At 58.0% G+C, this 27,480-nt stretch overlaps 2 protein-coding genes across 3 annotated transcripts in view; one reads left to right on the top strand and one right to left on the bottom strand.

Moving 5' to 3' along the window:
• Positions 1 to 830: 830 nt before the first annotated feature.
• Positions 831 to 14,023, top strand: POLG (DNA polymerase gamma, catalytic subunit). Its single transcript, XM_084254274.1, has 22 exons — positions 831 to 1,517; positions 3,488 to 3,683; positions 4,553 to 4,717; positions 4,808 to 4,954; positions 5,099 to 5,178; positions 5,825 to 6,007; positions 6,105 to 6,259; positions 6,434 to 6,560; positions 7,423 to 7,659; positions 8,431 to 8,554; positions 8,659 to 8,745; positions 9,004 to 9,111; positions 9,482 to 9,642; positions 10,084 to 10,137; positions 10,228 to 10,345; positions 10,751 to 10,886; positions 10,976 to 11,222; positions 12,155 to 12,277; positions 12,387 to 12,555; positions 12,637 to 12,845; positions 13,387 to 13,547; positions 13,920 to 14,023. Exons 1-22 carry the CDS (start codon positions 910 to 912, stop codon positions 13,994 to 13,996), a joined length of 3,672 nt encoding a protein of 1,223 aa, XP_084110400.1. The 5' UTR covers positions 831 to 909; the 3' UTR covers positions 13,997 to 14,023.
• A 236-nt stretch (positions 14,024 to 14,259) lies between these two features.
• FANCI (FA complementation group I) overlaps positions 14,260 to 27,480 on the bottom strand; it is a gene marked incomplete at its 5' end in the record, with an annotated part of 47,482 nt that continues 34,261 nt past the window's right edge. Inside the window, 15 exons of one of the 2 annotated variants that reach the window (XM_084254275.1) lie at positions 14,260 to 14,352; positions 14,971 to 15,072; positions 15,243 to 15,338; positions 16,693 to 16,761; positions 18,748 to 18,807; positions 18,891 to 18,944; positions 19,942 to 20,120; positions 20,336 to 20,432; positions 20,614 to 20,682; positions 20,777 to 20,904; positions 21,626 to 21,677; positions 24,077 to 24,193; positions 24,937 to 25,013; positions 25,323 to 25,489; positions 27,022 to 27,201. In XM_084254275.1, the coding sequence (XP_084110401.1) occupies positions 14,290 to 14,352; positions 14,971 to 15,072; positions 15,243 to 15,338; positions 16,693 to 16,761; positions 18,748 to 18,807; positions 18,891 to 18,944; positions 19,942 to 20,120; positions 20,336 to 20,432; positions 20,614 to 20,682; positions 20,777 to 20,904; positions 21,626 to 21,677; positions 24,077 to 24,193; positions 24,937 to 25,013; positions 25,323 to 25,489; positions 27,022 to 27,201 (1,510 nt within the window). In that variant the 3' untranslated portion in view covers positions 14,260 to 14,289. The remainder of the gene's footprint in view (positions 14,353 to 14,970; positions 15,073 to 15,242; positions 15,339 to 16,692; positions 16,762 to 18,747; positions 18,808 to 18,890; positions 18,945 to 19,941; positions 20,121 to 20,335; positions 20,433 to 20,613; positions 20,683 to 20,776; positions 20,905 to 21,625; positions 21,678 to 24,076; positions 24,194 to 24,936; positions 25,014 to 25,322; positions 25,490 to 27,021; positions 27,202 to 27,480) is intronic. The other variant, XM_084254276.1, reaches the window with a different exon arrangement.

Here is a 27,480-nt window from a genome sequence, read left to right as displayed (position 1 = left end):
CTCCCCGCGCTCCGCAGAGCGGGTCCGCCCGGCGGTCCGCGTCCCCCCCGCGGGCGGGCCGGCCCACTCGCGGCCGTCCCATTGGCGGCGCCGGGAGTCTCCGCCTGCCTCTCGCGGCCGCGGGACGGAGCGGGCGCAGACGGAAGTCGCGGCTGCCAGCGGGGCTGACTGGTCGGGCGGAGGCCGCGCGCCGGCCCGAGGCTGCGTAGGCCGCGCGCAGGGGAGCGCGTCGCCGGCGGGTCGCGGAGCGCGGACGGGGCAGCGCCGGGCGGACCGAGGTTTCCGGCGGGCCCGGCGCGGGGGCGGCCGGGGCGGGGCGCGCGGCCCGGGGCGCTCGGCGCGGCCGGCGGCCGGGCGCGGGGGGGGGGCCCCGGGGCCGGCGGGTTCGAGTCCGGGCGCGGCCCGTGCGGCGCGGGGATGCCCGGCCTGGGCCGCGCCGCGCCCTCGCTCGGTCGCCCCAGCGCGGCCCGGCGTGGCGGGGGGACCCCGTCGCCCCGTTTCCCAGGGCGGCGGCGGGCGCCGGAGCTGCCCAAGGTCACTCCGCGCGCGCGGGCCGAGCGGGCCGCCCGCCGCCGCGCCCCGCCTCCCGGGGGCGCCGACCGGCCGGGGCGCCCGCGGCCTCCGGGGCCTCCGGAGCGGGTCGCTCGAGCCCCGAGCGGCTTGGGGCGCCGCCGAGGACCGGCCCCGCCGCGGGGCCGCGCTCGGGCGCCACGTGACCCCGCTGTCAGGAGTAACCCCGGCCCGTCTCCGCAGGCCGCGCGCGAGGCAGGCATGGTCAGGCCCACGCCGCGGGCAGGAAAGCCGAGGCGGGCCGCGTCGCTCTCCCCGTCCTGCCGCCAGTAAAAGCAGCCAAGCTGGAGCCCAAGGCCGGGTGCCCCGACGCCCAGCGGGGGGGGCCCTGCACCGAGCATGAGCCGCCAGCTCTGGAAGAAGATGGCCGGCGCCGCCGTGGGACCCGGGCCGGCTCCGGCTCCGGCGCGCTGGGGCTCCAGCTGCGGCCCCGGGTGCGTCCCCAGCGACGAGCCGCCGCCGCGGCCAGCGCCCTCCTCGGAGGACGCGCAGCGGCGCCACAACCCGCTGCACATCCAGATGCTCTCCCGGGGCCTCCACGAGCAACTCTTCGGGCCCGGCGGGGAGCGGCCCGGCGAGGCCGCGGTGCGCCGCAGCGTCGAGCACCTGCAGAGGCACGGGCTCTGGGGGCAGCCCTCCGCGCCGCTGCCCGACGTGCAGCTGCGCCTGCCGCCGCTCTACGGGGGCGACCTGGACCAGCACTTCCGCCGCCTGGCCCAGAAGCAGAGCCTGCCCTACCTGCAGGCGGCCAGCTCGCTCTTGCAGGCCCAGCTGCCGGCCCGGCCCCCGAGCTGGGCCTGGGCGGAGGGCTGGACCCGGTACGGCCCCGCGGGGGAGGCCGAACCCGTGGCCATCCCCGAGGAGCGGGCCCTGGTGTTCGACGTGGAGGTCTGCTTGGCCGAGGGAACTTGCCCCACGTTGGCGGTGGCCATATCCCCCTCGGCCTGGTAAGTAGGGCCGGCACTTGTGCCTCTGTGGGGTGCGGGGTGGGGGGGAGCACTGGCGTCGGTGGGCTTCGGTGAGGTTCCCTGAGCATGGGCCCTGCGCGCATGCTCTGCTAGGGACGGTGGATGCGGGGAGCTATGGGAGGGCCCCCAGCTCCACAGAGCTTATCAGCCGGCGGGAAGACACCCAAGCAGGTGTCAGGTGGTCAGAGGGGCTGTGTCGGGAACCCCAGGAGGGTGGTGTACCTGAGCAGAGACCCCTGAGAGCCCTTGATGCGGCGCCTTCTCCCATCCCGTTTGCTTCCTGAGAAGTTAGGCCATGTCTGACCATTTCTATTTGGGCCCTGCTGGGGGCTGCAGGTGTCTCCCCTTGGGGGGCTATGTCCCAGCAGTACAAGACATGAGCACCCCCAGCTCCCCCTGCAGTGCCAGCCCCGATCCCCCTCTTCCCACATGCCCCTTGGCGCTGGCTTCCCCCGGTCACTCCACTGGAGGAACTCTGCTTCCTGCCCCAGCCTCCTCAACAGGTGTTTTGGCCCCAGAAGTCTATCCGGTCCCTCTCTTTCCTTAAGTGACTTCGGAGGCTGTCCGGGTTTCCTCCAAACAGCGATGGCGGTGCTGCTGCTCCCCTTTCTAGTCTTCGTTCCAGGATCAGAACACTCTCTAAACCTTACTGCTTCAGGCACGGCCAGCAAAAGTTGGCAGTTTCTTTATCCCTATTGGAAGCTACATCTTTGCAAAGAAAACTGTGAGATCTTAAATATGTGGTTGAAAATGGTGGCCCGATGGCTGAGTAGAGAAGGGAGGCAGCAGTGGCTGCAGAGAGCACAGCTCGAGGCTCCTGCCTTGATTGGGTTCCGGTGACAGGCACCTCAGCACTCAGCATGTAACGTGATGGTCACAGCGCAGACGCCCCTCGTTCGGGGAGGGAACGCCGGCTTTGCTGACTGGAGGAAAGAGGAGGAGGCCAGTGGCAAAAAAAGACTTGTTTTTGGATCCCTGTCATTTTGGCCGGTTAACTTCTCCTCCCTTTTCTCTTCCGACCCCACACCACCACCCTCCTCCGTGGCGCGGAGGGTGTTCGCAGTCTGCCTGGTGGCGTGGGTGCTGGCCGAGGCCCGGCGGGTGCTGGGACCTTCCTCTGGGAGCCCCACGATGGTGGATGGGCGGGCGGATGGGTCCTTGGGGCAGTTCACTTCCCTGGGCACATCCCTGCCCCGCGGCAGCGCGGCGGGGGGGGGGGGGGGGGGCTGACCAGCCAGCAGAGTGCATGGGGTGCCGGTTCCCTCTCCACCAGAGAAGCTGTTTTCTGTTTGTTGGAGCCTTTGGGGCGGGTCACCGCTCCCAGCCCGGGGGCCGTTCCTTTGCGCGTGGTAGACGTGCGGGGTCTCCTCACCTGCTTTGGTTCTGAGTGGCCTTGATGCTTCGGCATAGTCTGGTCCTCACGGACTGCTCCTCTGTGGCCACTTACCCACGCTGAGCCCTCGGAACCCCCCCCCCCACCCACCCCCCCCGCCCCGGTCCCAGGGGACCCAAGCCGGCAGCATGCACCTGGCCCTCCCACCCCAGCCCTGCATGCCTGCCGGGTCCCTCTCTGCTGGCACTTTTGTGGCTCCCACAAGGGTGGTGCACAGAGGCCCGCGCTGGACAGGTGCGGCATGTCTTCTTTGCGCCACTTTCAGTTTTTAAAGAAATTCTCACCGTGGGATCGTTAGCAGGTCTCGCCTTTTTGAGCACTTGGGACACTTGTGCTCATAGCTGTGAGGGGCTGGGGATCCCCTCGCTGCCTGCACCCCATGGCCCGGCTGCCCGGGGCCACCCTCCCTCTCGCACTGCCTCACCAGACCCCGGGATCTCGGCTCTGTGAGGGTTGGGGTGCCCCGGCCCACTGTGTCCCGGCTGCTGGCGTGGGGCGTGCGGGGCCCTGAGGGGGTGCAGGGTCTGCACACTGACTGCGCCTCCCGGCCCCTCAGGTATTCCTGGTGCAGCCGGCGGCTGGTGGAAGAGCGTTACTCTTGGACCAGCCAGCTGTCGCCGGCTGACCTCATCCCCCTGGAGGTTCCTGCCAGCGCCGGCGGCCCCACCCAGCGGGACTGGCAGGAGCAGTTAGTTGTGGGGCACAACGTGTGCTTTGACCGAGCCCACATCAGGGAGCAGTACCTAATCCAGGTGAGGGGCAGGGCAGGGCCAGTGCGGGCTGGGCTGGGCAGGGGGCCCCGTCTCGGAGGCTGGGGGAGTTATTTGGCAGCTGCAGCCGCAGGGCCTCCTGTTGACCCACCCTCCCTCTGGTGCCCGTTCCCGGCTCTGCTGTCCCCAGGACCTGGCGGTACCGGGCCCCTGCAGCCACAGTCGGGATGGCCCTGGTCTCTGGGTGGCAGTCTTGGCCCTCTTGGCCTGTGGAGGCCCCGCGCCCAGGCTGGGCCCACCACCTCCCTCGGCCACTGATGAGCAGCGAGAGGGCCTGCACGTCCCTGAGCCTCAGTGCCTCCATTTTTAAGAAGGTGGTTAGCGGAGGCCACCTCATAGGATTATCGTCCTCACAGGACTGGGCGGGTGGGGGAGGGCGGGGGTGCTGGGCTGAGCAGTGCCCATGTCAGGAGCAGAACCAGCCCCGATGTGTGGTGGTGGCAGTTGTTAATTTTATGGAAAGTGCTTTGCTGCTGTGTCTTCACAGCTCTAGGAGAAAGGGGGGCAGGTGAGAGCAGTGTTGCTGATAACTGAGGGTGCCGAGGCCCAGACAGCCCGCCTGCTGCCTTGTCCGGGCCACAGGCTCGACGGCCTGCTCTCTCCAAGGCCTGCTTGGCCACCCTGTACCCTCAGCTGCCACTGGCCTCTCCAAGGACTGGGGTGTTGGGATGGAGTCAGGCCACAACTTCGGGTGGCTGGGATGTGGGGTCAGGCCCCTCACAGGTCCAGGGAGAAGTGTGAGTGGCTGAAGAGATTCTGGCTTTAGTATGGGAGGCGGCATGATGGGTGCTGGTGGGGGCTGTGAGGAGTGGGCAGCTGCGAGTGGCCCTCAGCATGCCACTTTGCTGCAGGGCTCCCGCATGCGCTTTCTGGACACCATGAGCATGCACATGGCCATCTCGGGGCTAAGCAGCTTCCAGCGCAACCTGTGGATGGCCGCCAAGCAGGGCAAGCACAAGGCCCAGCAGCCCACAGCGCGAGGCCAGAAGTCCCAGGGCAAAGCCAAGGGCCCAGAGGTGAGAGCACAGTGGGGAACGGAGTACAGAGCTGGGGATCCCTCACCAGCCCACGCCCAGGCTGATCTGTGTCCTCACCCTGGTCCCCAGATCTCGTCCTGGGACTGGCTGGACGTCAGCAGTGCCAACAACCTGGCCGACGTGCACAGCCTCTATGTGGGGGGCCCCCCCTTAGAGAAGGAGCCTCGTGAACTCTTCGTCAAGGGTAGCATGAAGGACGTTCGCGAGAACTTCCAGGTAGGGTGCTGGAGAGGGGTGCCGGGGAGAGGGGCCAGGCGGACCCCTCGCTGCCCCCAGGGTGCAGCTGCAGACCTGACCCTGAGACCTGGCGGTGGTAGTGGGACGGCTGCCCACCCAGCGCCTTCTTGTCGCCTGTGCCAGGACCTGATGCAGTACTGTGCCCAGGACGTGTGGGCCACCTATGAGGTTTTCCAGCAGCAGCTTCCACTCTTCCTGGAAAGGTGAGGGGGCGCCCCGGAGGACCCCTGGGGACCTGTGGCTTCCTGTACCCGGGCCCGCTGCCATCCGGTGCCCTAGTTCTTTCTCAGGCCGGGCCTCGGCCTTTCTGGAAGGCTGTGCAGAGCCCAGGGCTGTGCTTAGCTTCGTGTGCGGCCTGCCTTATCATGTGGCCCTGGCCGAGGCTCCTGTCAGCCTCCTCCCTTGCTGCAGGAAGCGGTCCCGTTGTGCGTGGCCGCCAGCCCGCTGCAAATCATGACTGTTGCATCCACTCTGTTGCCCTTGGGCGAGTCACTCGGTTCCTCCGAGCCTCAGAGCGCGTGTCTGGGGGACAGACGCAGCTGTGCTCGAGCGCCCAGGGTTGGGACTCGTACCCGCGTGCTTGCGTGGTACCTGCTCAGCAGTGGCAGCCTTTTTCAGTTTTGTGACGGGTCATCCCCACCTCGCCCCTGAAGGAACTGGGCCTCGGAGCGGTGGCATGACTTAGCGGGTCTCGGGCCAGGAAGCGCTGGAGCTGGTGTGTCCGCGCTGCCCTACTTCAGAGCTTCGCTTTCTGGGTGGCTGGGTTGAGGCTTGCCAGGCCGGCACAGGTATTGGCCAAAGCTTCGTGGCCTGTGGTCATTTGTGGCAGCCCTGGTGTTTGCCCCCAAGGTGTCCCCACCCGGTGACTCTGGCTGGTATGCTGGAGATGGGTGTCTCTTACCTGCCCGTCAACCAGAACTGGGAACGTTACCTGGAGGAGGCACAGAGCACCTACGAGGAGCTGCAGCGGGAGATGAAGAAGTCGCTGATGGACCTGGCCAACGATGCCTGCCAGCTGCTCTCGGGAGACAGGTAGCTGGGCTCTGGCGGGCAGGAACCAGGGCGCATGCCCGGGTGGAGGCATGGCCGTGGGCTTGGCCTGAGCCTTGCCCTTTGGACTGGCTTGCAGGTACAAAGATGACCCCTGGCTCTGGGACCTGGAGTGGGACGTGCAAGAGTTTAAACAGAAGAAGGCAAAGAAGGTGAAGAGGAAGGAGCCGACCGAAGCCAGCCAGTTGCCCACTGAGGGGGCCGGGGCGCCTGGGGATCCCAAGGATCAGGAAGGTGGGGTGCTTGGGTGGGAAGAGGGGCAGGGAGGGGCCCTGGGAAGATGCTGGACCCCAAGGGACCCTTGGATGGGGTCACTCCAACCTTCTGCAGAGGAGCAGGCTGGGCAGGTCTTTCTGTGAGACCCTCCTCCCCACCCCCCAGTCCTGATGGTCTTCCCCTTCTGTGCAGACCCGGGTCCCCCCAGCGAGGAAGAGGAGTTTCAGCGAGCACTCTCAGCCCGCACGTGCCTGGAGCAGCTGAAGGGGACCACAGAACTCCTGCCCAAGCGACCCCAGCACCTTCCGGGACACCCTGGGTGAGCCCTGTCCCCTTAATGTGGTCAAGGTTGCTTGTGATCCTGCTCTCAGGGCACCCCATTCTGTGTCCCAGCACAGATGTGGCACCACGTGGACCCTTACCAGCCTGCCATTGTTTTGCCTTATTCTCCCTGGTTCACTCTGACCCTCTGCTTGCTGGGCTCACACCTGCTGTGTGCTGGGCCCCCGTCACCACGAGTTGGGGGGGGATAGGTAATAAATGGCGCTATGGGGAAGCGCTCTCCACCCAGCCTCAGGGCTGACTTGGGCTTCTCCTAAGGCGGAGCCACTTTGCATGCAGCCAGTGTGCTGGCACTTAGTCCCTGACGAGGGGGAAGAAGCAGATAGAGGCAGTGTGTAACTCTGCCAGGAGAAATCTGGGGAGGCTTCCTTGAGGAGGTAACACTTCACTTGAGCCACCTAGAATAGACGTGAGAAAACAGCCAGCTGGGGTGAGCAGTGGGGCACCACCAACTTTGTACCTTCATGTCCCTGAGTGGGGCTTCCTTAAATTTTATTCCCTGGTCTAGGGCAGCAGAAGGGTGGGCAGATTCTGCGCGCTCCTCTGGCCAGTCCCCTGGGTGCCGGAGCTTGGGACAGAGGCAGCCCTGGGCTTCTGTGGGCCTCCTGGCTTCTGACTAGTCCAGCAGGGCTGACCCAGGAGCTCTCTTTTGAGATGCTTGAATTATTCTGTGGGGGTCCTGGCCATCTCGGAGGGAGGGGCTAGTGGCTGTGAACTGAGGTCCCCAGAAAGCACTGGGACCTTGATGGATGGGTGGGGCGTGCCCTGGGAGCGAGAACCTGCCGGTAGTCAGTGCTGCCTGCCCCCCATGTGATGCTGGGTCTTCTGGTGGGACGTAGGTGGTACCGGAAGCTCTGCCCCCGGCTCGACGACCCTGCCTGGGCTCCGGGCCCCAGCCTCCTTAGCCTCCAGATGCGAGTCACCCCTAAGCTCATGGCGCTGACCTGGGACGGCTTCCCTCTGCACTACTCCGAGCGCCACGGCTGGGGGTACCTGGTGCCTGGGCGGCGGGACAACCTGGCCGAGGTCCCAGCAGGCACTGCCCTGGCCCCAGCTGGGGCGACCTGCCCCTACAGGTAAGGTCAGCCGTGGGCTCAGGACGGGACCCCTGTGCCCCTTGCTGGAGAAACTAGCCTGCTCACGCTGGTGGGGAGGGTTGGCTGGGTCTGGCTTCCAGTGCTCTTGTCCACGGCAGCCCTTACCCTCAGGGCCCCGCAGGAGTACGTGCTGGGCGGTGTCAGGAGCACCCGGACCACCTCTTTTTTTTGAGTCTGTTTCATCGCACGCTCGTTGCATTCTGTGCAGCGGCCTTCGGCAGTCCTGCTCCCCTCAGGCCCCCAGGCAGCCCAGGAGAGAGGCTGGGATCCCCATTTTAAAGTGGACAAAACTGAGGCCAGGGGTCGCCAGTGGGTTCGGCTGAGTGTCTGACAGGCAGGTGTGGGGAGAGGGCGGATCCTCACCAGAGGGTCAGGTGTAGCCAGGTCAGCTGGCGCCGCCCGGGGCCGTTGGACAGAAAGCTCTGGGGTTGGCCTTGCTTCTCCGAGCCCCACGGTGGTGAGTGGGCAGAGCCAGCCTGGGGCAGACCGGGGCCTGACTGCCCACGGCTCTGCTTCTAGAGCTTTTCTGGGGAGGAGGTGGCATGAGAGGAGCTTAGATTTGCATCAGACGAGGATTAGCGCCCCAGCCTGTCCCTTTGCGTTCGTCACTCCCTGTGGAAATTCAGGGAGGCGCTCTCCACCCGGCCTCAGGGCCGACTTGGGCTGCAGGGTGTCGTGGAAGGCCCCCGGCGAGCACCTGGGCCGGAGTGGCAGCCATAATCAGAGGCTGCGCTGCTGTTCTCTGCCCAGAGCCATCGAGTCCCTGTACAGGGCGCACTGTCTTGAACAGGGGAAGCAGCAGCCCCCGGAGCCGCGGGAGGCCGGCCTGGCCGAGGAGTTCCTGCTCACCGACAGCAGCGCCCTGTGGCAGACGGTGAGGCTGCCTCTCAGGAAGGGCGGGGGGCTGGGGGGCAGCTGGGCTGCTTGCTCTCCCCGTCTCTCCCGCCCCTCTTCAGACTCGTGCTCTGGACCCTTCAGGTGGAGGAACTAGGCTGCCTGGAGGCGGAGGCGGAGGCCCCCTTGGAGGTCATCCCAGCGTCACTTCCGGGCCCACCCCCAGCTCCGGTGAGCCAGGTGCCCCCCCTTGCCCCTCTCTTCCCCAAAGGTCTGGGGGTGCGGGGTGGCAGACACAGCCTTGCCCCCGGGAGTCCCGCACCTGGAGGAGGCTGAGGAGGCGACTGAGGAGGAGCCTGAGACGGCGGGACCTGTCATTTCCTGCCTGGGCTGCGCACCGTTTCAGGCCCTTTTCCCACCCCCACCCCATGGCCCTCGCTGAATGCAGGTGCTGGAGCAGGGCCTGATCTAGGTGTGTGGCCCCCACAGACTGCCGCTGGCGGCCCCAAAGCCAGCCAGCCAGCCTATCACCATGGCAACGGGCCTTACCTGGAGGTGGACATCCCTGGCTGCTGGTTCTTCAAGCTGCCTCACAAGGTGTGTCCTGCTTCTGCCCCGGCCCCCAGAGGCCTCCCGGGGAAGTGACTGTCGTGGTGGGGCAGAGTGGCCAGTCCCCGAGCCTTGTTTTCTTTCCAGAAGTCAGGTTGCGAGGGGCCTGGTGGGTCACGACACAGGTGTTGGTGTCTGGTGCTGCATGGGTGCTTCGCCTGGGGTGACATCCCCGCAAGGGGAGCCAGGCTCGTGCTTGTGTGTGCATTTGTGTCTCTACGTGTCCGTGTGCGCCTGGGTGGATGTTCTGTAGATTTGCCCCGATTGCTCGAGGTTTGGACCTGGTGTTGGAGGGGAACATGGCACCCCACCGGGGCCCGCCACCTGCCTGCAGCCCTGCTTCCTTTGCCCTCTATAGGATGGTAACAGCTACAATGTGGGCAGCCCCTTTGCCAAGGACTTTCTGCCCAAGATGGAGGATGGCACCCTGCAGGCCGGCCCAGGAGGTGCCAGTGGGCCCCGTGCCTTGGAAATCAACAAAATGATTTCTTTCTGGAGGAATGCCCATAAACGGATCAGGTGGGCTACCCTAGGAGGGCAGAGACTGGCCAGTCTGTGCCCTTACGGGTTCCTGCTGCCCTGGGACTCCCCGGAGCCCCCAGCCTGTGCTACAGCAGGGGCTGCCTGGCCGCCTGTGCCTAGGGGTGTATGGCCTCAGATGTCTCCCAATCCTGTGTATGTGAAGCGTGGGACCCTGGAAGGCACTGGCCCTCCTGGGGTGTAACTGCAGCTCTCCTGAGGAGTCCTGAATTGGGTACGGAGTCTGCCCCCAGATACTGAAGGCTGGGGGCAGAAACTGCCTCAGATGTCAGGCCCCCGAATGACTTAGGCACCTGCATAGTAGCTACTAGGGCCCCCCCTGGTCAGGTCAGTGGGAAGAGGGAGGTAGGTCTACAGCCCCGAAGCTGGGGAGGGTCCCGCTCCCTACAGCAGTGCCGAGCCTCACCTGTCTCCCCACAGCTCCCAGATGGTGGTGTGGCTGCCCAAGTCGGCTCTGCCCCGCGCGGTCACCAGGTATGACTGGCCCAGCATGGCGGGCACAGAGCTGTTGGGGAGGGGCCGTGGCGGCCCAAAGCCAGCCACTGAGACTCGCCCCCCCACCAGGCACCCGGACTACGATGAGGAAGGCCGCTACGGGGCCATCTTGCCCCAGGTGGTGACCGCCGGCACCATCACCCGCCGGGCTGTGGAGCCCACGTGGCTCACGGCCAGCAATGCCCGGGTATGTGTCCCCTGCACCCCCAGCCCCCGTTCGTGCTCTTCTGCGTTTCTTGAACCTGGGATTTCAGCGTTCAAGACCCGGGAGACCCGGGAGACTTGGAGAGACGTGTGGAAGGTGCCTTGGATCTGGGTCAGGCCGGAATCCAGCTTAGGTCGCAGCGCGTGACTCATCCCTTTCTTGAGCGAACGTGTTCTGCCAGAGGTCTAGTAGGGGAGGGGCAGGAGTGGTGGCCTGGAGTAGGGGTTCTTCCCGCCCCCCACCTTTGTTTGGCAGCTGGCCCTGGAGTGGGAAATACAGCAACGCTATCTGCTGTTCCCTGAAGCTGGCCCCTCGCAAGAGGCCCCAACTCGGGGTGTGGGAGTCTCCCCAGGGGGCCCAGGGAGGCCTAATCCGACTCTTCCACAGCCTGACCGCGTCGGCAGTGAGCTGAAGGCCATGGTGCAGGCTCCCCCTGGCTATGTCCTCGTGGGCGCTGATGTGGACTCTCAGGAGCTGTGGATCGCAGCGGTGCTAGGGGACGCCCACTTCGCCGGCATGCACGGTGAGCAGAGCTGGGGTGGGGGGCGAGCCAGGGCCTGGGTTGTGGACCGAGTTGGGAACCTCCTTTCTCGTGGTGGCCTGGCCCACTAGGCTGTACGGCCTTCGGATGGATGACGCTGCAGGGCAGGAAGAGCAGGGGCACCGACCTGCACAGCAAGACAGCCACCACTGTGGGCATCAGCCGCGAACACGCCAAGGTCTTCAACTACGGCCGCATCTACGGGGCAGGGCAGCCCTTCGCAGAGCGCCTGCTGATGCAGTTCAACCACCGGCTCACGCGGGAGGAGGCGGCCGAGAAGGCCCAGCAGATGTACGCTGTCACCAAGGGCCTCCGCCGGTGAGGGTCTCGCCGCCCCGGGCCACAGGCTGTCCGCTGCACTTTACTGCTGCCATCCCCTACCTCTTGCCTTGTCTGTGCAGACCTGGGCCCCCAGACCTCTGAGCTGGCTCCGGGACACTTTGTGCTTAACATATTCCGCAGGGTTAGGGCAGTTTCGTTATGGTGGCTGGTCATTAGCCCTGATCACGCAGAAAAGCAGACCCATGAGGGGTGCAAGCTCACGTGCCCACCAGTGGGTGCAAGAAAGTAGCTGACAGGAAGGGCCGAAGGGCACTGGATGCCGGCTGCCGGCTTGTCGCCTGTGCTAGGGCTGCTGTACGGGTCTGGCCCTCGCGGCTCCTCAGAGGGGAGTGGCATGTGTAGTCAGCCCTGAATGGGCTGCCTTCATTTGTCCCAGAGTCCATGGGGAGCTGTCCAGAGCGGGTGGGATCCTAGGGCAGTGATGACAAGGAGGACTGGCCCTCAGTGGCCCTGAGGGCCTCTCGGGAGTCCTGGCGGAGAGCGTGGTAGCGGATGAGGGCCACAGCTGCGGGGCTGACCCCAGGTGTCTGGGGTAGCATGAGGCAGGAGTGCAGAAGGGCCAGCTGGGCCTGGCTGCTGCTGTTTCTCTAGCTGCCCTATAGGGAGTAGCCCCTTTCCCATCCTGGGGGCAGCCCTTGCTGCCTCCTGAGCAGTACACCACCAGCGGGTCTGCAGGTAGCTCGTGCCTAGGGTCTCGGAACAGCAGGCACAGCGGCAGCCCCCAGGGCGGAGTCTGTCCGTTGCTGGGCTGCTTCGGGTCCCCATCTGGGTTCCCTCTTGCATGAGCCCAGCAAGTCATTAGCTTCATAGCCGGTGTCCCCCTCTGAAGCGGAGGGCCAGAGTGAGGTGGGCGTGAACAGAGCAGGCAAGGTGAGGTGCCCCCGGCCGTAACGGGATGCCGCCTGCAGGTACCGGCTGTCGGAGGAGGGGGAGTGGCTGGTGCGGGAGCTGGACCTGCCCGTGGACAGGACCGGGGACGGCTGGGTTTCCCTGCAGGATGTGCGCAGGATCCAGAAAGAAGCTTCAAGGAAGTGAGAACCTTTGTGTTAAGGATGGAGATTGGCGGGGGGGTCTGGGTCACCCCGAGAGAATAGGATGCTGTGTTCAGGCCTGAGGTGCCTCTCTGCTCCTGGCCCCCAGGTCTCGCAGGAGGAAGTGGCAGGTGGTTGCTGAGCGAGCGTGGTCGGGGGGCACGGAGTCGGAGATGTTCAACAAGCTGGAGAGCATCGCCACGTCCGCCGCCCCGCAGACCCCAGTGCTGGGCTGCCGCATCAGCCGGGCCCTGGAGCCCTCGGCCGTCCAGGGGGAGGTATCCCGCTTCTGGGAGCGTGGGTGGCGGGGGCCCGGGCCCAGGGGCACAGGCACGGGCTCACCCATGCCCTGCCCCCAGTTTATGACCAGCCGCGTGAACTGGGTGGTGCAGAGCTCCGCTGTGGACTACCTGCACCTGCTGCTCGTGGCCATGAAGTGGCTCTTCGAGGAGTTTGCCATCAACGGGCGCTTCTGCATCAGTATCCACGACGAGGTCCGCTACCTGGTGCAGGAGGAGGACCGCCACCGCGCCGCTCTGGCCCTGCAGATCAGCAACCTCCTGACCAGGCACGCGCACCTCTTCTTTCTCTGACACTTTAAGGACAGCTCTGCTAGGACAAGGAGTGAGACCCGTGTAGTCACGGGCAGCAGGAGCACTGCCAACACAGAGCCCTGGACTGGGCTGTGGGTAGACCGAGCTCCCTCCCCAGGCGGTGATGAGCCTTCACCGAGATGCTGGAGGGTTGCAGTTGCCCCCGAGGGCAGTTCTCAGGGTTCCCCTAAAACACTCTTCCCTGTCTTAAAAATGATGGAAGACTTCAGCTTCTGTTCTGACTGGGTGGAATCATTTGTTGATGTCACTTAAAAAGTAGCAGTTCATTTGCTTGTAGTCAGACCCCCAGTGCTCACACTCAGGGCTATGCTGACCACTTAGATGAGGTCTGGGGATGGGCCCTGGCCTGACCGCCGGCGACTGCGGCCCACACTGGCTGCCGCTCTATAAGTGGCGTTGTGGGCATGGCAGTGGCACCAGTGGACAGGCTGCGGGTGGGGGTGCTGGCGGGGGGCCTCTCTGGACACGGCTGGCGAGACAGAGTGTCTCTTGCAGGTGCATGTTCGCCTACAAGCTGGGTCTCAACGACCTGCCTCAGTCCGTCGCCTTTTTCAGTGCGGTTGACATTGACCAGTGCCTCAGGAAGGAAGTGACCATGGATTGTAAAACCCCTTCCAACCCGACCGGGCTGGAAAGGAGATATGGGATTCCCCAGGGTGAGTGTGCACGTCATGGTTGGTCCCCTGTGGACATGGGTGGTCTAGGACAGCGGTCAGCCTGGACTGGGGTCCAAGGTCAACAAGATACTCAGATCACAGAGGATTGTCTCAAAGGCAGCCAGACCTGCAAGTGCGCCCTCTGTCCCTTTTCCTCCTCAGATCACACCACGAGTAGTGCTGACAGGATTTTATTGTATTCAGTGTACTCTTAGGTGGAAAAAAAAAAGTGCTTAAATGCCAAACAAATCAGAAAGCTTATTTTCTACCAAAAAAAAACAGACCCTCTCAAAGCTAACGTCACCTGCACCCTCCTTCCTGAGCCAAGGCATGACGGGGGGAGCGGCCTGACCAAGCTGCCCTGTCTTTCAGGTGAAGCGCTGGATATTTACCAGATAATCGAACTCACCAAAGGCTCCTTGGAAAGACGCAGCCAGTCTGGACCATAGCTCTGCCCAGAGGCGCCGGATTTGCTCCCGTGGAGCTTCGTGGGGCGGCGCAGGCTCCCAAACTCAGGCTTTCAGCTGTGCTTTTTTGCAAAAGGGCTTGCCCAAGGCCGGCCGTCTCTCCGTGGCAGGACCTGCCAAGAACGGCGGCCTCCAGGGCAAGGCAAGGTGCAGCTGAGTTCAACGGGTTCAGAACCAAGACGCCAACGTGGTGTAGGCAGCAGGACCAGGGGCGAGGTGACTTGTAAGTTTAAAAAAGAAAGCAGGAGCCCCAAAGTTCACATAACTCAGGCATTTCATTTCTTCCTTTTCTTCTTGGCTGGTTCTTTGTTCTGTTCCCCATGCTCTGACGCAGCGCCCTAGGAGGGGAGAAAAGTAACGTTGTGACACCTGCTCAGAGGCAGTGGAAATAAAAATCAAGTCCTTTATCTTCTCATCGGTGTGTTAGTCATGCTTTCTCCTGTTTTCCACTCACAGGAGGTAATTATGTTGCAGGGGTGAAGAGTGCCGAGTAGGAGCAAGGCAGTGCCAACCCCTTTCGCGGGACAAGATGCCCCCTTACTCCCCACCCAACGGCGAGAGTGGATCTGGGGCTGCCTGCACTGCCAGGGGCGCTTATTTAAAACCTCTGATCTTAAAATGGGAATGGCCACCTCTGTCCTGCACTTAGAATTCTCTCATTTTTGGGTTTGTTCCTGAAAGACATGCTGGGTTCTGCTTCAAAGATGCTGGGGGGGGGGGGGGGCAGCTGGCGCTGTCCAGAACCCTCTCAGAGCACCTGTGTTCAGAAGGTCACAGGGAGAAGCCCCACCTGCCAAGCTGTCATGACCCCCATTTCCAGGTCTGGGCAGCCTGGCTCTTAGGAATCTATCACTGCCTCCCAACACATTCTAGCTTTTTCCTGTTGCCCCTTCCCAAATACGCAGCCGTGCTCAGAGGGGCTGCTAGCAGCCAGGTAGATAGGCTGCTGGACTGACCTCATCCTCCTCCTCCTCCTCCCGAAGAACCACGTCCAGGATGTTCCCTTTGATCTTGAAGTCCCGTGAGGTGCTGAGCCTCATGTGCTGCATCAGGTTCACCTGGGACAGGAGGGCACGCATGGGTTTACCGCCTGACCCTGACCCCCCAGGCCTTGTGCATTCATTCAGGCCTCCAGATCTGCAAGGACCCGAGCCATGTTTCTGCCCCTGCCCCACCGCCCCCAGCAGCATGCCTCGTCCCCTTAGCAGAAGCAACAGAGCACACTTACCTTGGACCGCTTGGAGAGGTGGATGAGAAACTTTTCATACTGTTCAATTGCAAAGATGAGATTCGGGATGGGCTTGGTTTCCCGAAGAACTCTGGCCTACAGGGCAAGGAAGGCGGAAGAAGGGTCATGTGTCTTGGAAGCGGTCCTCTGCAGCTAGTCTGCCAATGCAACACACGTCCACAGCAGTAAGCGAGCACGGGCTGCTGTCTAGATGGCTGAGGGCATGGCCGTTCGTAGAAGCCTGCTTGTCTCACACCTCTAAAATTCAAGCCCTCTGCACACAGCTATGCTGGCCCCTGGGGCTGCATGTGACTTTTCACTGGGATGACGGCTCTTCCCCAATTTGAATTATAACTTACAGAGAGCGCCTCCCAAGTATTTCTTATGCATAGACAACTGTGTCTGCAGTTTTCAAAAACCTACAAATGTGGACATCCTCATTTTAAGAAACATCATCCGAACACTCAGATTTGCACTACCCTCATGTCTGCATAGCATCCTATAAATGTGTTCTGGATAGGAACATCCTGCGCGCAGGCCTTTGTGACTGTCATATCCCCAAAGGTGGAATCACTGCACTAAAGTGTGTGCATGGTTCTACACAGCCACTACTGTCGTGCAGAACTGGGCATCTTAAAATGCAGTAAACTGCAAACTGCTGCCTTTGGCAGCACCCACTCCTGAACCCCCACCTGCTCTTATACATCTTTATTATTTTTTTTAAAGGTTTATTTTTATTTATTTATACAAGCACTGGGTACAGTCAGAAGTGCGGGAGGGTGAGAGAATTCACCAGAGCCAGAGCGGGGAGCAGAGCAGGCAGACTGAAGCACACTGCTGAGGGGAGCAGCGGGCGGCAGGAGAGGTCTGTGTGCCATGTAGGACCCTCCTCCAGTGGCCGGGGAGCAGCCGGGGATTGAACCGGCGCTGCAGAGGCTGTGGGTAGCTTTGCAACTAGCGCTCAACCGCTGTGCCACCAGGGAGGCCCATCTCTTACACATCTTTAGAGAGCACCCTGTGCACCCTCCGACTTCCTGTGCTTCCTGGATAAAGTATGTTTTTTGGTTTAAACGATATAGATGGTCCCCCTAACATTCAAGAGCTGAGAAGCAGCTTCCGACACACTTTTTAAAATAGCTTTAATGAGAAATAATCCACACGACGTACAAATGACCCATAACACTGTACTATGAGTGGTTCGTTTGAATCTTGCCTGAGTAATGCAACCATTCAATTTGAGAAGTTTCTCTCAGCCCCAAAAGAAAGCTAGACTCTGCTAGTTAGCAGTCACCTCCCCAGCTCTCGACAACTGCTACTCTGTCTTAGACGTGCATATTCTGGACATTTTATATATTTAGTCTTTTTTTTGGTGACTGGCTTCTTTCACTTCCCACAATGTTCCCAAGGTTCACAGCAGCCCCGCAGAACCATCAGAGGGGCAGCGGCTTACCATGGCTGTGGCAACAGCAGTGTTCTCCTTGGTCTTCTCTCCCGTGTATTTTACGCTGCCATTCTTGTTCTAAAGAAATATAAAAACGCTCTCATTCTTAAAGATTTTCCCTATAGAGCTAGCTGGTTACTGGGAACTTTTCAGGAAGGTGATGATAGCAGAATATGGGGCTCTTCAAGGGCTCACGTCTGGTGAACAGGGCTATTCAGCACCAAGTGCTGGAGGACGGGAGGGCAACATTCTACGGCCCTTTGTAACCCTGAGAGTGTCTGTCCTGGAACACTGACAGTCATGCATTTGGGCGTGGCAGGGGGCGGGCCAGGTGCAGGCCCATGTTCAAATGGGAACCATCAGGGCAGTGACGAGGAATAAGGTATTTCCTGCCAGCAGTGTCTCGAGGAGGCAGCCAGGGAGGAGGCCTTCTGCAGGCGTGTCCTGCACGCCACGGGCTCACTTGCCAGGATTTGAGTCACCGGAGCAAGGGGTCCCCTATGCTGTAACCAGAGAATAAAGTGTTCCCGTAGAAAGGAAAGAACCAAAGGGGATCAAGAAGTCCTGGATTTTGATAAGGCAGCACAGAATCAACACCTGAATCAGGAGAAACTGAAGAGAAAAACTAGTCCTGTGTGAGGTACACAAAGCAGGAAGCTTTACCTGAAGGCTGAGGAGAGTTCCATGCCCTCTAAGAATGGAACCTCCCAAGTTCCAGGGAACAAGAGACAGACCTGAAGCAGGAAGGCTAGCCCTGGAGCCATGTGGGGCAGAATACTTGGTTCACAGGGCATGTTCTGGAAGACCAAAAAATGGCAGCGATTCCGAAGGGGCTGGTGCTAAGAAATGTACTTTGAGTCCTGGAAAGGCTGGTTTGACAGAATGCACCCTGTGAAAATTTACAAGCATGAGGGTGAGGAAGCATGTCTGTAGGTGTCATAAAGAGATTAGACCAGCTTGATGAGATTAGGCCATAGACTGGCCAGACAGAGAGATGGACGTTTGTGCTCCTGGCTCAGACCACAAAACTGGTCAAGATGACAGAGACCCTCAACCAACAGCAGATACCGAGGTCTTCACAAGACCCATCCAACAGGCCATTCCATCAACTGATTCTCAAGTGGTAGGCGGGGAGCCTCCTTAACATACAGACGCCAACGGGATATTCCCGTGCACAGCAGAGGGAACGAGAGGGGCAATGCAACCTCTCGTCCATGATCCCCCAACTTAACAACTGGTTCTAGGATCTTGGCTGGGATCGGCCTATTAGTGGATGAATTCTCTGATTCTTCAAAGACCAACTATAGCCTGCTCCTGATGCGGCAGTGAGTGAGTAGCCATGGGGGGAGACAATGGTCGCTCTCCCATCACCGACTTAGATGTTTAAGTTGGTGGTTTTAACTGGGACTAACTTTTTCACTTAAAGACATCTGGTAATTTCCAGAGACATTTTGAGTTGTAACAATTCGGGGGATGCTACTGGCATCTGGTCGGGGAGAGGCCAGGGACACGACTAAACATCCTGAACTGCACAGGACAGTCCCAAATGTCAAAGCTGAGGCCGAGAAACCCTGGTTTAAGCTAATGATAACGGCTTACAAGAATCCAGTGGTATCTGAAAACTGACGACATCTGACATTTCCCCCAATCCCAAAAGAACCTGTTAGTTTACTCATTTAGGGGAGAAGAAAAGGCATCTGGGCAAGTGACAGAAAAGGGCCACGTTCCCTCCACCCGCCAGAACGTGTTGCTGCCCTCCACACGGCGCAGTATCTGCGCAGCCCCTTCAGGGCTCACTGCCACTCACACTCCCCAAGGCACGCTCAGTGGCACAGATTTGAGCCACCCAGGGGCAAAGCAAATCAGTGAGCCCCAGCACACCTGTCCCTCCCTTGCTCCAATGTAAGCCATTAGTCCTTTCTCTCTATGAAATTTTTTTTAAACTGTGACTAAAAAAATTTCCTGGCTGCAAAGTCTTGGTTTCCCACGAGCACCTTTGGCTTACGGCTCTGGGAGCATACGGAATTTCACCTGGAGAGCCATTTTGGGCTCTGAGTCACTTACCTGCACGTAAGAAATGAAAGAATAGCACAGAGGGGTCAGATGTGAGCCCGACAGCTTCACCTGCAGTGATGGAAAAGGAAGCCAGTCCAGCACCAGGGTTGGAAAAGCGCCTCCCTTTCCCAGGAAGGGCATCCCCAACTCACCAGCTTTTCCATATTTTTTGGAATTCCTCCAAAGCATTGACACACCTGGAAATACTAACAAAAGATGCACAGAATCAGGACACCGTCCTCAACACACACCCTGTGACACGGTGGCTCAGGTGGGCTACGGGGTGAGTCGGCACTGACTAGGGGGACAAGAAGATGAAGGGGTGTCCTCTACTCTCCGAGCGCCCTCTACTGGACGGCAGGCTTCCGTTTCCTCCCCAGAGCTCTAAGCACCACAAACAAGCAATGCGGGTTTCTTTCTGACTCGCTCAGCTCATGCTTTAAAAAATCCTCGAGGCTGATGTCCCTGCATTTGGAAGACCAGTGACTTTGCTGTTTTTCTTTCAAAAATACCAACAAAGAGCAGAGTTTCTCCCGATTCCCGCTAGAGGCTGAGCAGCCGCCTCCTGGAGTCAGAGGTGGCCGCACTGCTGCCCAGCCACCCCGTCCGGGGAGCGCTGTTCTGCCACCCTCCTTGGGATGTCTGTGCCTTTCTAAGTATTTCATGAGTCGTTGCTGGGACCAGAAATAAACCAGCTAGTTCCTATCACCTTCTGAATGTCTGCTGAGAACAAAATTACTGCAAGTGCAAGAAGAGCTTTAACAGATACTAAGCAGCATTAACTTGAACTCAGTAAGGCCAAGCTGCACCTCATATTAACCAAAAACAAACTTCCTCCCCACCCGAGTACCCGACCTGCAAGGCATCAACAAGAAGGCAAATCAGCGGCCAGATTGGCTGGAAAGAGTCTAAAGAGTGTATCTGGAGTGAGATCAAATTCTACAGCTACAGCTTGGACTATGTGGCAGAAGGCTGTCAAAGGCGCGTGTGCGTTCAACTGGTGCTGCAGGCTGCCAGGCCCAGGAAGGAGGGGCCCCCTGACCTGTGAAATGCCCGCCACCTCCTGACCAGTCCACCACCAATCATGGCTTGTGAAGATGGAGCAAGAGATGAGTGCGGGGCATCCTGAGTGGTGGGCTACCGCCCTGCCTGCTCCCACGCTGGGGCGGGAGGGGCGGTGACTCCGCTCCTCTGGATACTCACATATCTGACAAGGGCCGTAAGTGTGGTGTACATTTTGCACAGGTCCCTCAACAAGGTGTCCACGCAGCTGCCCGATGGCAAAGCTGTTTGTACCAGCTCGTGGAAAAATGTCAGCAGAGTGCCCAACTGTATGATGATGGCTTTCTCTGCGAGCTGGGCTGGCGCCTGAAGAGAGGACTCTGCCAAGAGAAGTGAAGGCGGCACACTGAAGCCCAGCGGGCTTACCTGCCAGTTAGAGTGAAGGAGGGTTAGACACCAAAGCAGTCATCACGGCACGATTCACATCACTTTCTGCTTCCACGTGTCAGAAATCTAACTCAAGGACAGACACTGGCTCGGGAGCCCCTTTCGTGCAGACATTCACCAAATTGGACCACCATTCCAGTAACCCCACCCTGAATCATCTTACCTGACAGGACTTGTCCCTTAAGCCTGGTGATTAGCCAGTCCACTTCTTCTAGGACCTTCTCAGCCTGATTCAGAACAAGTACCTGTGGAAGAAAAGGAGGCCTGGCGTGGCTCACTGCACACAGCTGCATGTGTGACCTAAGACCAAGGTCACCTGTGGGCAGGTGACAGGCCTCAGACAATGAGCCACTACAATTTGCTCTTCACAAGAAATAAAGCAGGGGGACGTCAAAGGCCTCTCGCATCCTGAGGAGCAGCACTTACACAGACGGTGGGGGCGGCTGTTTTCAAGTTCACCATTGCAAAGTGATTTGTCTTCTCCACTTCTACATCCTGGGGAGGAAAAGAGAGGCGCGCTGTACTGACAGCAGGGCTGGTCCCTGGCCCTGCCCCACCCAGCGCATGGTGGTGACTGCTCACGCAGTACCTGGTCTACATCACCCAGGTGCCCGTGGATGTCCTGGGATAAGTCGCGCAGCAGGGCGACGGGGCTCTTGTACAGAACATGGAGGCTGAAGAGCAAGTTCATCAGGCCCTTGCAGAAGGAGGCGTCTTCTGGGAATAGGAAGGAAAGAGAATTACAAGTTCTAACTCAGTCCTTCTGGGGAGGCAGATGGCCTTGTCCAGGCACCAGCATCCCCTGCTGCACACAGGCCACCAGGGCGCTCTCCCCGCACATGAACCCCATTCAAGTGCACAAGGGAGGGAGACTCCCCACTACTGGCCATATCCCTGTCTAACCTGCACCCAGAAAAATAGGCGGGCACCCCAGACACCATCTTCCCCTCCTGCCTCACGTGTCCCCCAGGATATGGCACCCTGAGTCCATGCGATGCCTGTGCACTGTATGGCTCTAACCACCCACCCCTGCACCACTGCAGGGCGTCCACTGTGTGGCATCATGTTTTTTTTTTTTACCCCTTCTGCTTATGAGAACACCATATGGGTGTCGGGTTGGGTTTGGGTTTGCCTATTAAGATAGTGCTGCTGTGAGAATTCTTCTGTCATTTCTATTGGGCGCAGGATAGAGACCACAGGCTTCTCAATCTTCGTCACTAGATGTAGCCAAAGTTCTCCAGGGAGGTTACAGTGACAAACGCCTCTACCCGCAATGACTCAGAAGTCTAGCTGGTTACTCCCTCACCTGCACCGGGTTCTGGCACTGTGTAACTTTTTCCTGACCACTCTAGAGGATGTGGAAGAGAATGTTTCTTTTTTAAATGCCAGTTGATGAAGATTTATATAAAGCCTCAAAGGAAACAAGGCAGGAACTTACCGCGGCTATTTTCCTTGAAGATCTTCGATGTCCACGACAACATCTGCACAAACTAGAGAGTGTTCAGACATCAGGGACAGAGACCAGGAGACCGGACTGGGTGGGAGTGCACTCAGAAGAGCCCTAACCCTCAGACTGATTACCAGCCAAACCATGCCTGGCTCTAAAGAGGTGATCAGAATTAAGAGAATTATGGACACTTTTCTCATGACATAGTACATGACTTAATTCTCAATGTCTCTGCCTTCATGAAGGGCCACAGGTCCTGGGGTGTGTGTGTAGCCTACAAGGCTCCTTTCAAGTTAGACAAGAGCGGGATGCTTGATCCCACTGAGGCAATACTGATGTGCTTTGCGCCTCAGGGACTGATCAGGGATGCCTTGTTAATAAGAATGGAGCCATGGGTGGGAGTCGGGTGTTGACTCACCCTCCCTAAAGCCCAAAATCCAGTGTTCAATTTGACCCACCTTCTCTGTCAATAAAAATGCCAGGACCCTGCATCGAGCAGCATCCTGTACCCCACAGCCTGCTCCAGGGCTCCTGTTTCTTTTCATCATCACTGCGGTGCTGCTGATGCACCACGGGGCCAGAGCCAGGCTCTTGCCCCAGCCTCCTCTGCCATTCCCATCATGTCTAGGGCTACAGCCCCTCCTTTTCACTTCCCAGGTCCCACACAGTTCCTCAGCACTCAGGCATCTTCAAAGACGCTGACTGAGGAGAGGGAGAGTCTAGCCACAGACAGAAAGTAGGAACCAAGAGGCGAGAGGTGTGAAAAGGTGTGGAGAGGAACAGAGAAAAAGAGAGGCAAAAACCCGAGTTTTCATTGGGAGTTAGAAGAGGATGAAGATGGCGGGAGAACAGGCTTTGAGCACAAAGGTGCTGAGATGCAGCGATACACAGGCAAACGCCCAGCAAGAACGCAAGTTTTCAGAGGCAAACTGAAAGCTCTCTGCGAACTGATAAGAAAAGTCTCCCAACAACGTGACATGTAAGAGTAGGGAGAGGAGCCAGCTTCTGTGAAGAAGGGTAGAGCTGGGAGCAAGATCGGTACTGATAATGCTTGTGCAGGAAAAAAAGCAGATTTACTGTCTTAGGGGAGAAGAACTGACAGGTGGAAGACATGGGTGGGAGGTAAACCATAGGCCATTTACCGTCAATCATTTATCATTTCTGGTGTTAAAATCATGGGACTTTATTACACATTTAAAAATAAAAAGACTGGGCCTCCCCGGTGGCGCAGTGGTTGAGCGCTGGGCTGTGAAGCTGCCCGCAGCCTCTGCAGTGCCAGTTCAATCCCTGGCCGCAGGGCGAGGGTCCCACATGACATGCAGACCTCTCCTGCCGTCCGCTGCTCCCCTCAGCAGTGTACTTCGGTCCTTCTGCCTGCTCTGCTCCCCGCTCTGGCTCTGGTGAATTCTCTCACCCTCCCGCGCTTCTGATTGTACCCAGTGCTTGTATAAATACATAAATATATCTTAAAAAAAAAAAAAGAAAAAGACTGTCTGAAACCACATGGGTGGGGAATGGACAGTGAAAATGAAATTAAAATGTTTTCTTCTATGTATTAGTCTTTCCAAATGCATTTACTTTCCCTCAAACTTCCCCCTGACCAAACCCTCGATAGCTGTGCTTCCTTCCCGCTTTTCTGCTCTGTAGCAGCAGCAGCAGGAGAAAACGGAGCTCAGAGTGTCATGTGGGTGAGCTGTCTGGATCTGGGGTGGGGTGAGCAGCAAAAGGGACACCTTTGGAATGCCCGGAACGCTGATGGCAGGAAAGCCACGTCTGTTTTCAGCACTGAAACACCGTAACACTCCCAGGCTCCACAAATTTCCCAGAGACAGGTGTTACTGAAGCCGTGGCTCACCCCAGGAGCCTCGCAGCCCAGGCTCCCCCTTGCCTGCCCGGCAGAGCACACAGCGTCATGGCGGCAGGTACTATGAGCTCTGCAGGACGCACATCCTCAACGCTGAGGAAAAATGGAACCGACCCACGGAAGCGGCCTCCTCGTGCTCTGCTGTGTGTCGACACCCATGTGGGGGTAACAATGCAATGTGAATGCGCACATGTCTACACAAGCTGGCTGTGGGGCTACAGTCACGCTCTGTTACAAACCTCCCCTTAACTTGGTACCAGCTAACCTTACTGATAAAGACAGATGCTGAAAGCCAGCTGCCTTCATGATAAGCAACACTGCCGTCTTAGAAAAGAGGAAAGAGTGAGGAAAAATACATTAAAAAGTTTGACGGCACTGAAGAGAAATAAGAAATTTTCGTAGCGAGCTTACTGTTTACCCTTGACAGAGGCCAAACAAAAGCAGGACACACTTGTCCTATATGGCTGCATCTAATTATGTCATGGCAGAAACACTACGTAGGAAAGGCCATGTCTTATGGATCTCATGCTAATTCAGGGGCATTGTCAAATATCCATCTAATCAACTAGACCTTGTACCTGAGGGGAGGAAGGTTCTAGCAGCTTGGACAGGTTGGAGAGAACACTGACGAGCAGGACAGCTTCTTTGCTGTTAAAGTCTTCCTCCTGGCTGCTAAGCAAGTTCGACAGGGACCTCTGAGAAAGCACACACAGAAACATCAGCAGACATATTCCTACTAGAGAGAGACATCTTGCCAAAGCGAGACAGCAAGGATTTTAAGCTACAAAAATTCCATTAAGATAAAATCAGAAAATAAATCGGGGTGGAACTAGTTTTACCCCATTTTCAATCATAAAACTGAGCATCTTTGAAAAAAACTATGGCTTCCGTGTCCTCCAACCCCCTGCCTATTGTGAGTGGGTCATAGAACCCAGAAGCCCACCCACTCTTCACAACAGTATGAGCTCTGGGGAGCAGACATTCTGTTCCCTGCGATATCCCCAGCATCTGTAACATCCCTGGTACAAAGTAGGAACTTAAAACTTTTTATTTTATAAAGAAACCCTGTAATAGCAGATCCTGATACCGTAACAACTACTGGTTAAAAACTACTAGGATTCATGTCAAATATTTACAATTTGAGAAAGTGAAGTTATACCAGGACACAAAAACAAAGGCTTACTTCCCAACTCGAATGGGCCTGGCTACCTGCTCGTGTCAACGGAATCCCAGAGGCAGCGAGCGCCGCAGGGTTACGTGGTTTAACACACGCCTTCCCTAGACCCCTCCCAATGCTCTTACTCCCCGTTCAAAGAGTTGTGTCTTGCTGCTAGGATGACATTCATCCTGTTGCTCACTGTGCCCTCTCACCAGCTGCCCCCAGCAACGGTCCCTGGGCAAGGGCAAGGCTGGCCCTGCAGCTTCCCACGCTTCCCACCTGGAACTGGCGGATCTGGAATGCTGCTCTCTGCGTGACGTCCACTTCTGCCTCTTCTGCCTCCGTATCTGTGACATCTAGGAAAGGAAAGAACTCTATCTTCTTTGAAATGGACTTATCTATTGCTTTTTAATAGCCCTAAAAGTCTAGCGGCAGATTTATACGTGTCCCTATCGTTCTACAACTTAACACTATATTCCATTTTCTGGTTACTATCTGTGGTAAAATGTAACCCAGTAAGCGCCAATCCTGAGCCCACTAGATGTCACTCCTCAGCAACGTTAGGACAATGCTTAGGTGTCCTCTGGTAGGTTCACAAGAAGAATGAAGAGGTATCATTAGGAGAAACCCAGACCAAGGCAATTTATCAAAATCAAAGCACCCACCCAGAGCCCCGAGGAACTGCCGGATCTTGGGCTGATAGAACTGCTGCACGGCACTGAAGACCTTCTGTAGCCCCTCCAGGCACAGCAGCGAGATGCTCTTCCCTTTCTCTTTCTTGCCCGACTCCTCCACAGAAGTAGGAATTGAAGTGTATCTCCACAGCAAGACCCTGAAGAGAGGAAAGCGGGTCAGGCTGACTGAGGGACAAGCACACACACTAAAGTTCATACCCTGTAAGTGCACAGTCCTACGAACTCCAACAAACTCCCCACTATCCCGGTATTTCCATCACCCCAAGTCTCTGTGCTCCTTGTAGTCATCTCCCCACCTCCCTGCCTTCTAAGCAACTACTAATTTGGTTCCTGTCGCTATGATTTTTGTACTCCCCCCCCCCCGCCCCGAAGATCCATCCACTTATGCATACAAGAGCTGGGGCACAGGCCAGAGATGTGGGGGGTGAGAGGATTCACCAGAGACAGAGTGGGGAACAGAACAGGCAGATTGAAGTACACTGCTGAGGGGAGCAGTGGGCAAGTCAGGAGAGGTCTGCTGCACCATGTGGGTTGCTCCCTGGCCGGGGATCGAACTAGTGCTACAGAGGCTGCGGTCCACTTCATAGTGCAGTGCTCAACCTCCTGAGTCACCAGGGAGGCCCTGCTTTTATACTCTTGACAAGAGTCTGGCTTTGGTGCCCTGGCACATGCTTTTGAGATTCCTCTCACAAGTGCTGATGCCTGCACCAGGAGCGTGCCCATTTCATTGCTGAGCAGTGATCCCTGGATGGACGTGCCCAACTGTCCCTTCATCAATCTACCCGTCCATCTGTTGAGGAACTCTGGGTCGGCTCTCTCCAGATTTTGCTCTTACAGATCAAAGCCCTGCAAACCTTTACACGGACATCTGCTTTCATTCTTTTGGGGAACTAGTGAAGAGCGCAAGGGGTAGATCGCTGGTAGTTGTGTGCTTCAACCTTCGAGAAACTGTCCAACTCTTCTCCAAAGTGGCTGTACCATTTTGCAGTCCAGTCAACACTACATGACAGCAAATTCCCCGCATCCATGGCAACACGCTGGTATGGCTGGCCCGTTAGTGGCAGGCATTCTAATAGGTGTTTAGAGCTGCCTCGTTGTAACTTTAATTTGCATTTACCTAATGAGCATGTGGGCCATCTTTTTGCGTCTCTGCCATCTATTTTCTTTGGGAACGTGTCTGTAATAGTATTTTACTCATTTATTCACTGGCTGTTAATAAGTCTGAGAGTTCTTTGTACACTCTGGTTACTAGTCCTCTATCAGACGCGTATTTTGCACACACCACAGCAGCATACCTTTTAATTTCCTCATGAGCATCTTTCAAAGAGCAATTAAAACAAGGTCCTGAAGGTTTTTCTTTGCTTTCTTCTACACATTTCATGTTGTTTTACACTTATGTCTCTGATCTTTTTCAAGGTAAGTTGTTCTGTATGAGAATATATACATGACTTGTATTTCTCCTTCAGATCTGTCAGTTTCTGCTGCTAGTTTTTGCCTACACACAGCTGTTACGTGTGTAAGTATTCAAGTCCTGTCTACTAGGGAAGTGTTTCCTCATTATGTAACATCCCTCTTTATTCCTGGTACCACAGTAACAGTTCATATGTGACTAAGATCCCACCTCACGGCAGGACTACTCTCTTCTCTGACTCCATAGCAAGTGACTTACCGGGTGATGTCACAGAGGTGCTGAAAGACCTTCTCTGGGTTTTGGCCATCAGGGCCACCCACATGCCCGGTTTCCTTGACCTGCTGCACCTTCTGCAGAGCCACGCTCACTGCATAGCGCATGAACTCACTGCTGGCCCTCAGGACAGATAGGCTCTCTTCATGGCTTTGGGTACTGTCCCTAGAGAGAAAAGATTCCCCTGCTGCTACCATGATCTGGGGTGAGGCTTCCCAGAACTTTCCAGATTGGCAGTGCATGGCAGGCTTGCCAGGTAGGCTCCAGGCAGGCTGTGTTGCGCCAACGCCACTCTGCTTGCTCACCTCCCTTCTCCCGCCCACTCCTTTTACTTTGATGAAATGTAAAGGTCAATCTTGCTTTTGTTTCGGTCTATTTTTTTTTTTTTTAATTCAGGATCCCCCCCCACCTTTTTTTATCTATTATTGTGCTTAAGCTACTTAG

This window comes from Talpa europaea, assembly GCF_964194135.1.
Source record: "Talpa europaea genome assembly, chromosome: 14".
In the NCBI taxonomy this organism is placed as follows: domain Eukaryota; kingdom Metazoa; phylum Chordata; class Mammalia; order Eulipotyphla; family Talpidae; genus Talpa; species Talpa europaea.
The sequence above is the reverse complement of the archived record's forward strand: the minus strand, read 5'-3'. Positions and strand labels throughout refer to the sequence as shown.

Coding starts and splice junctions, on each gene's coding strand:
- POLG (XM_084254274.1), top strand. CDS start 910: ATGAGCCGCCAGCTCTGGAAGAAGATGGCCGGCGCCGCCGTGGGACCC. Junction 4,955..5,098: donor ACGTTCGCGAGAACTTCCAG/GTAGGGTGCTGG, acceptor CGCCTGTGCCAG/GACCTGATGCAGTACTGTGC. Junction 11,223..12,154: donor GTCACCAAGGGCCTCCGCCG/GTGAGGGTCTCG, acceptor TGCCGCCTGCAG/GTACCGGCTGTCGGAGGAGG.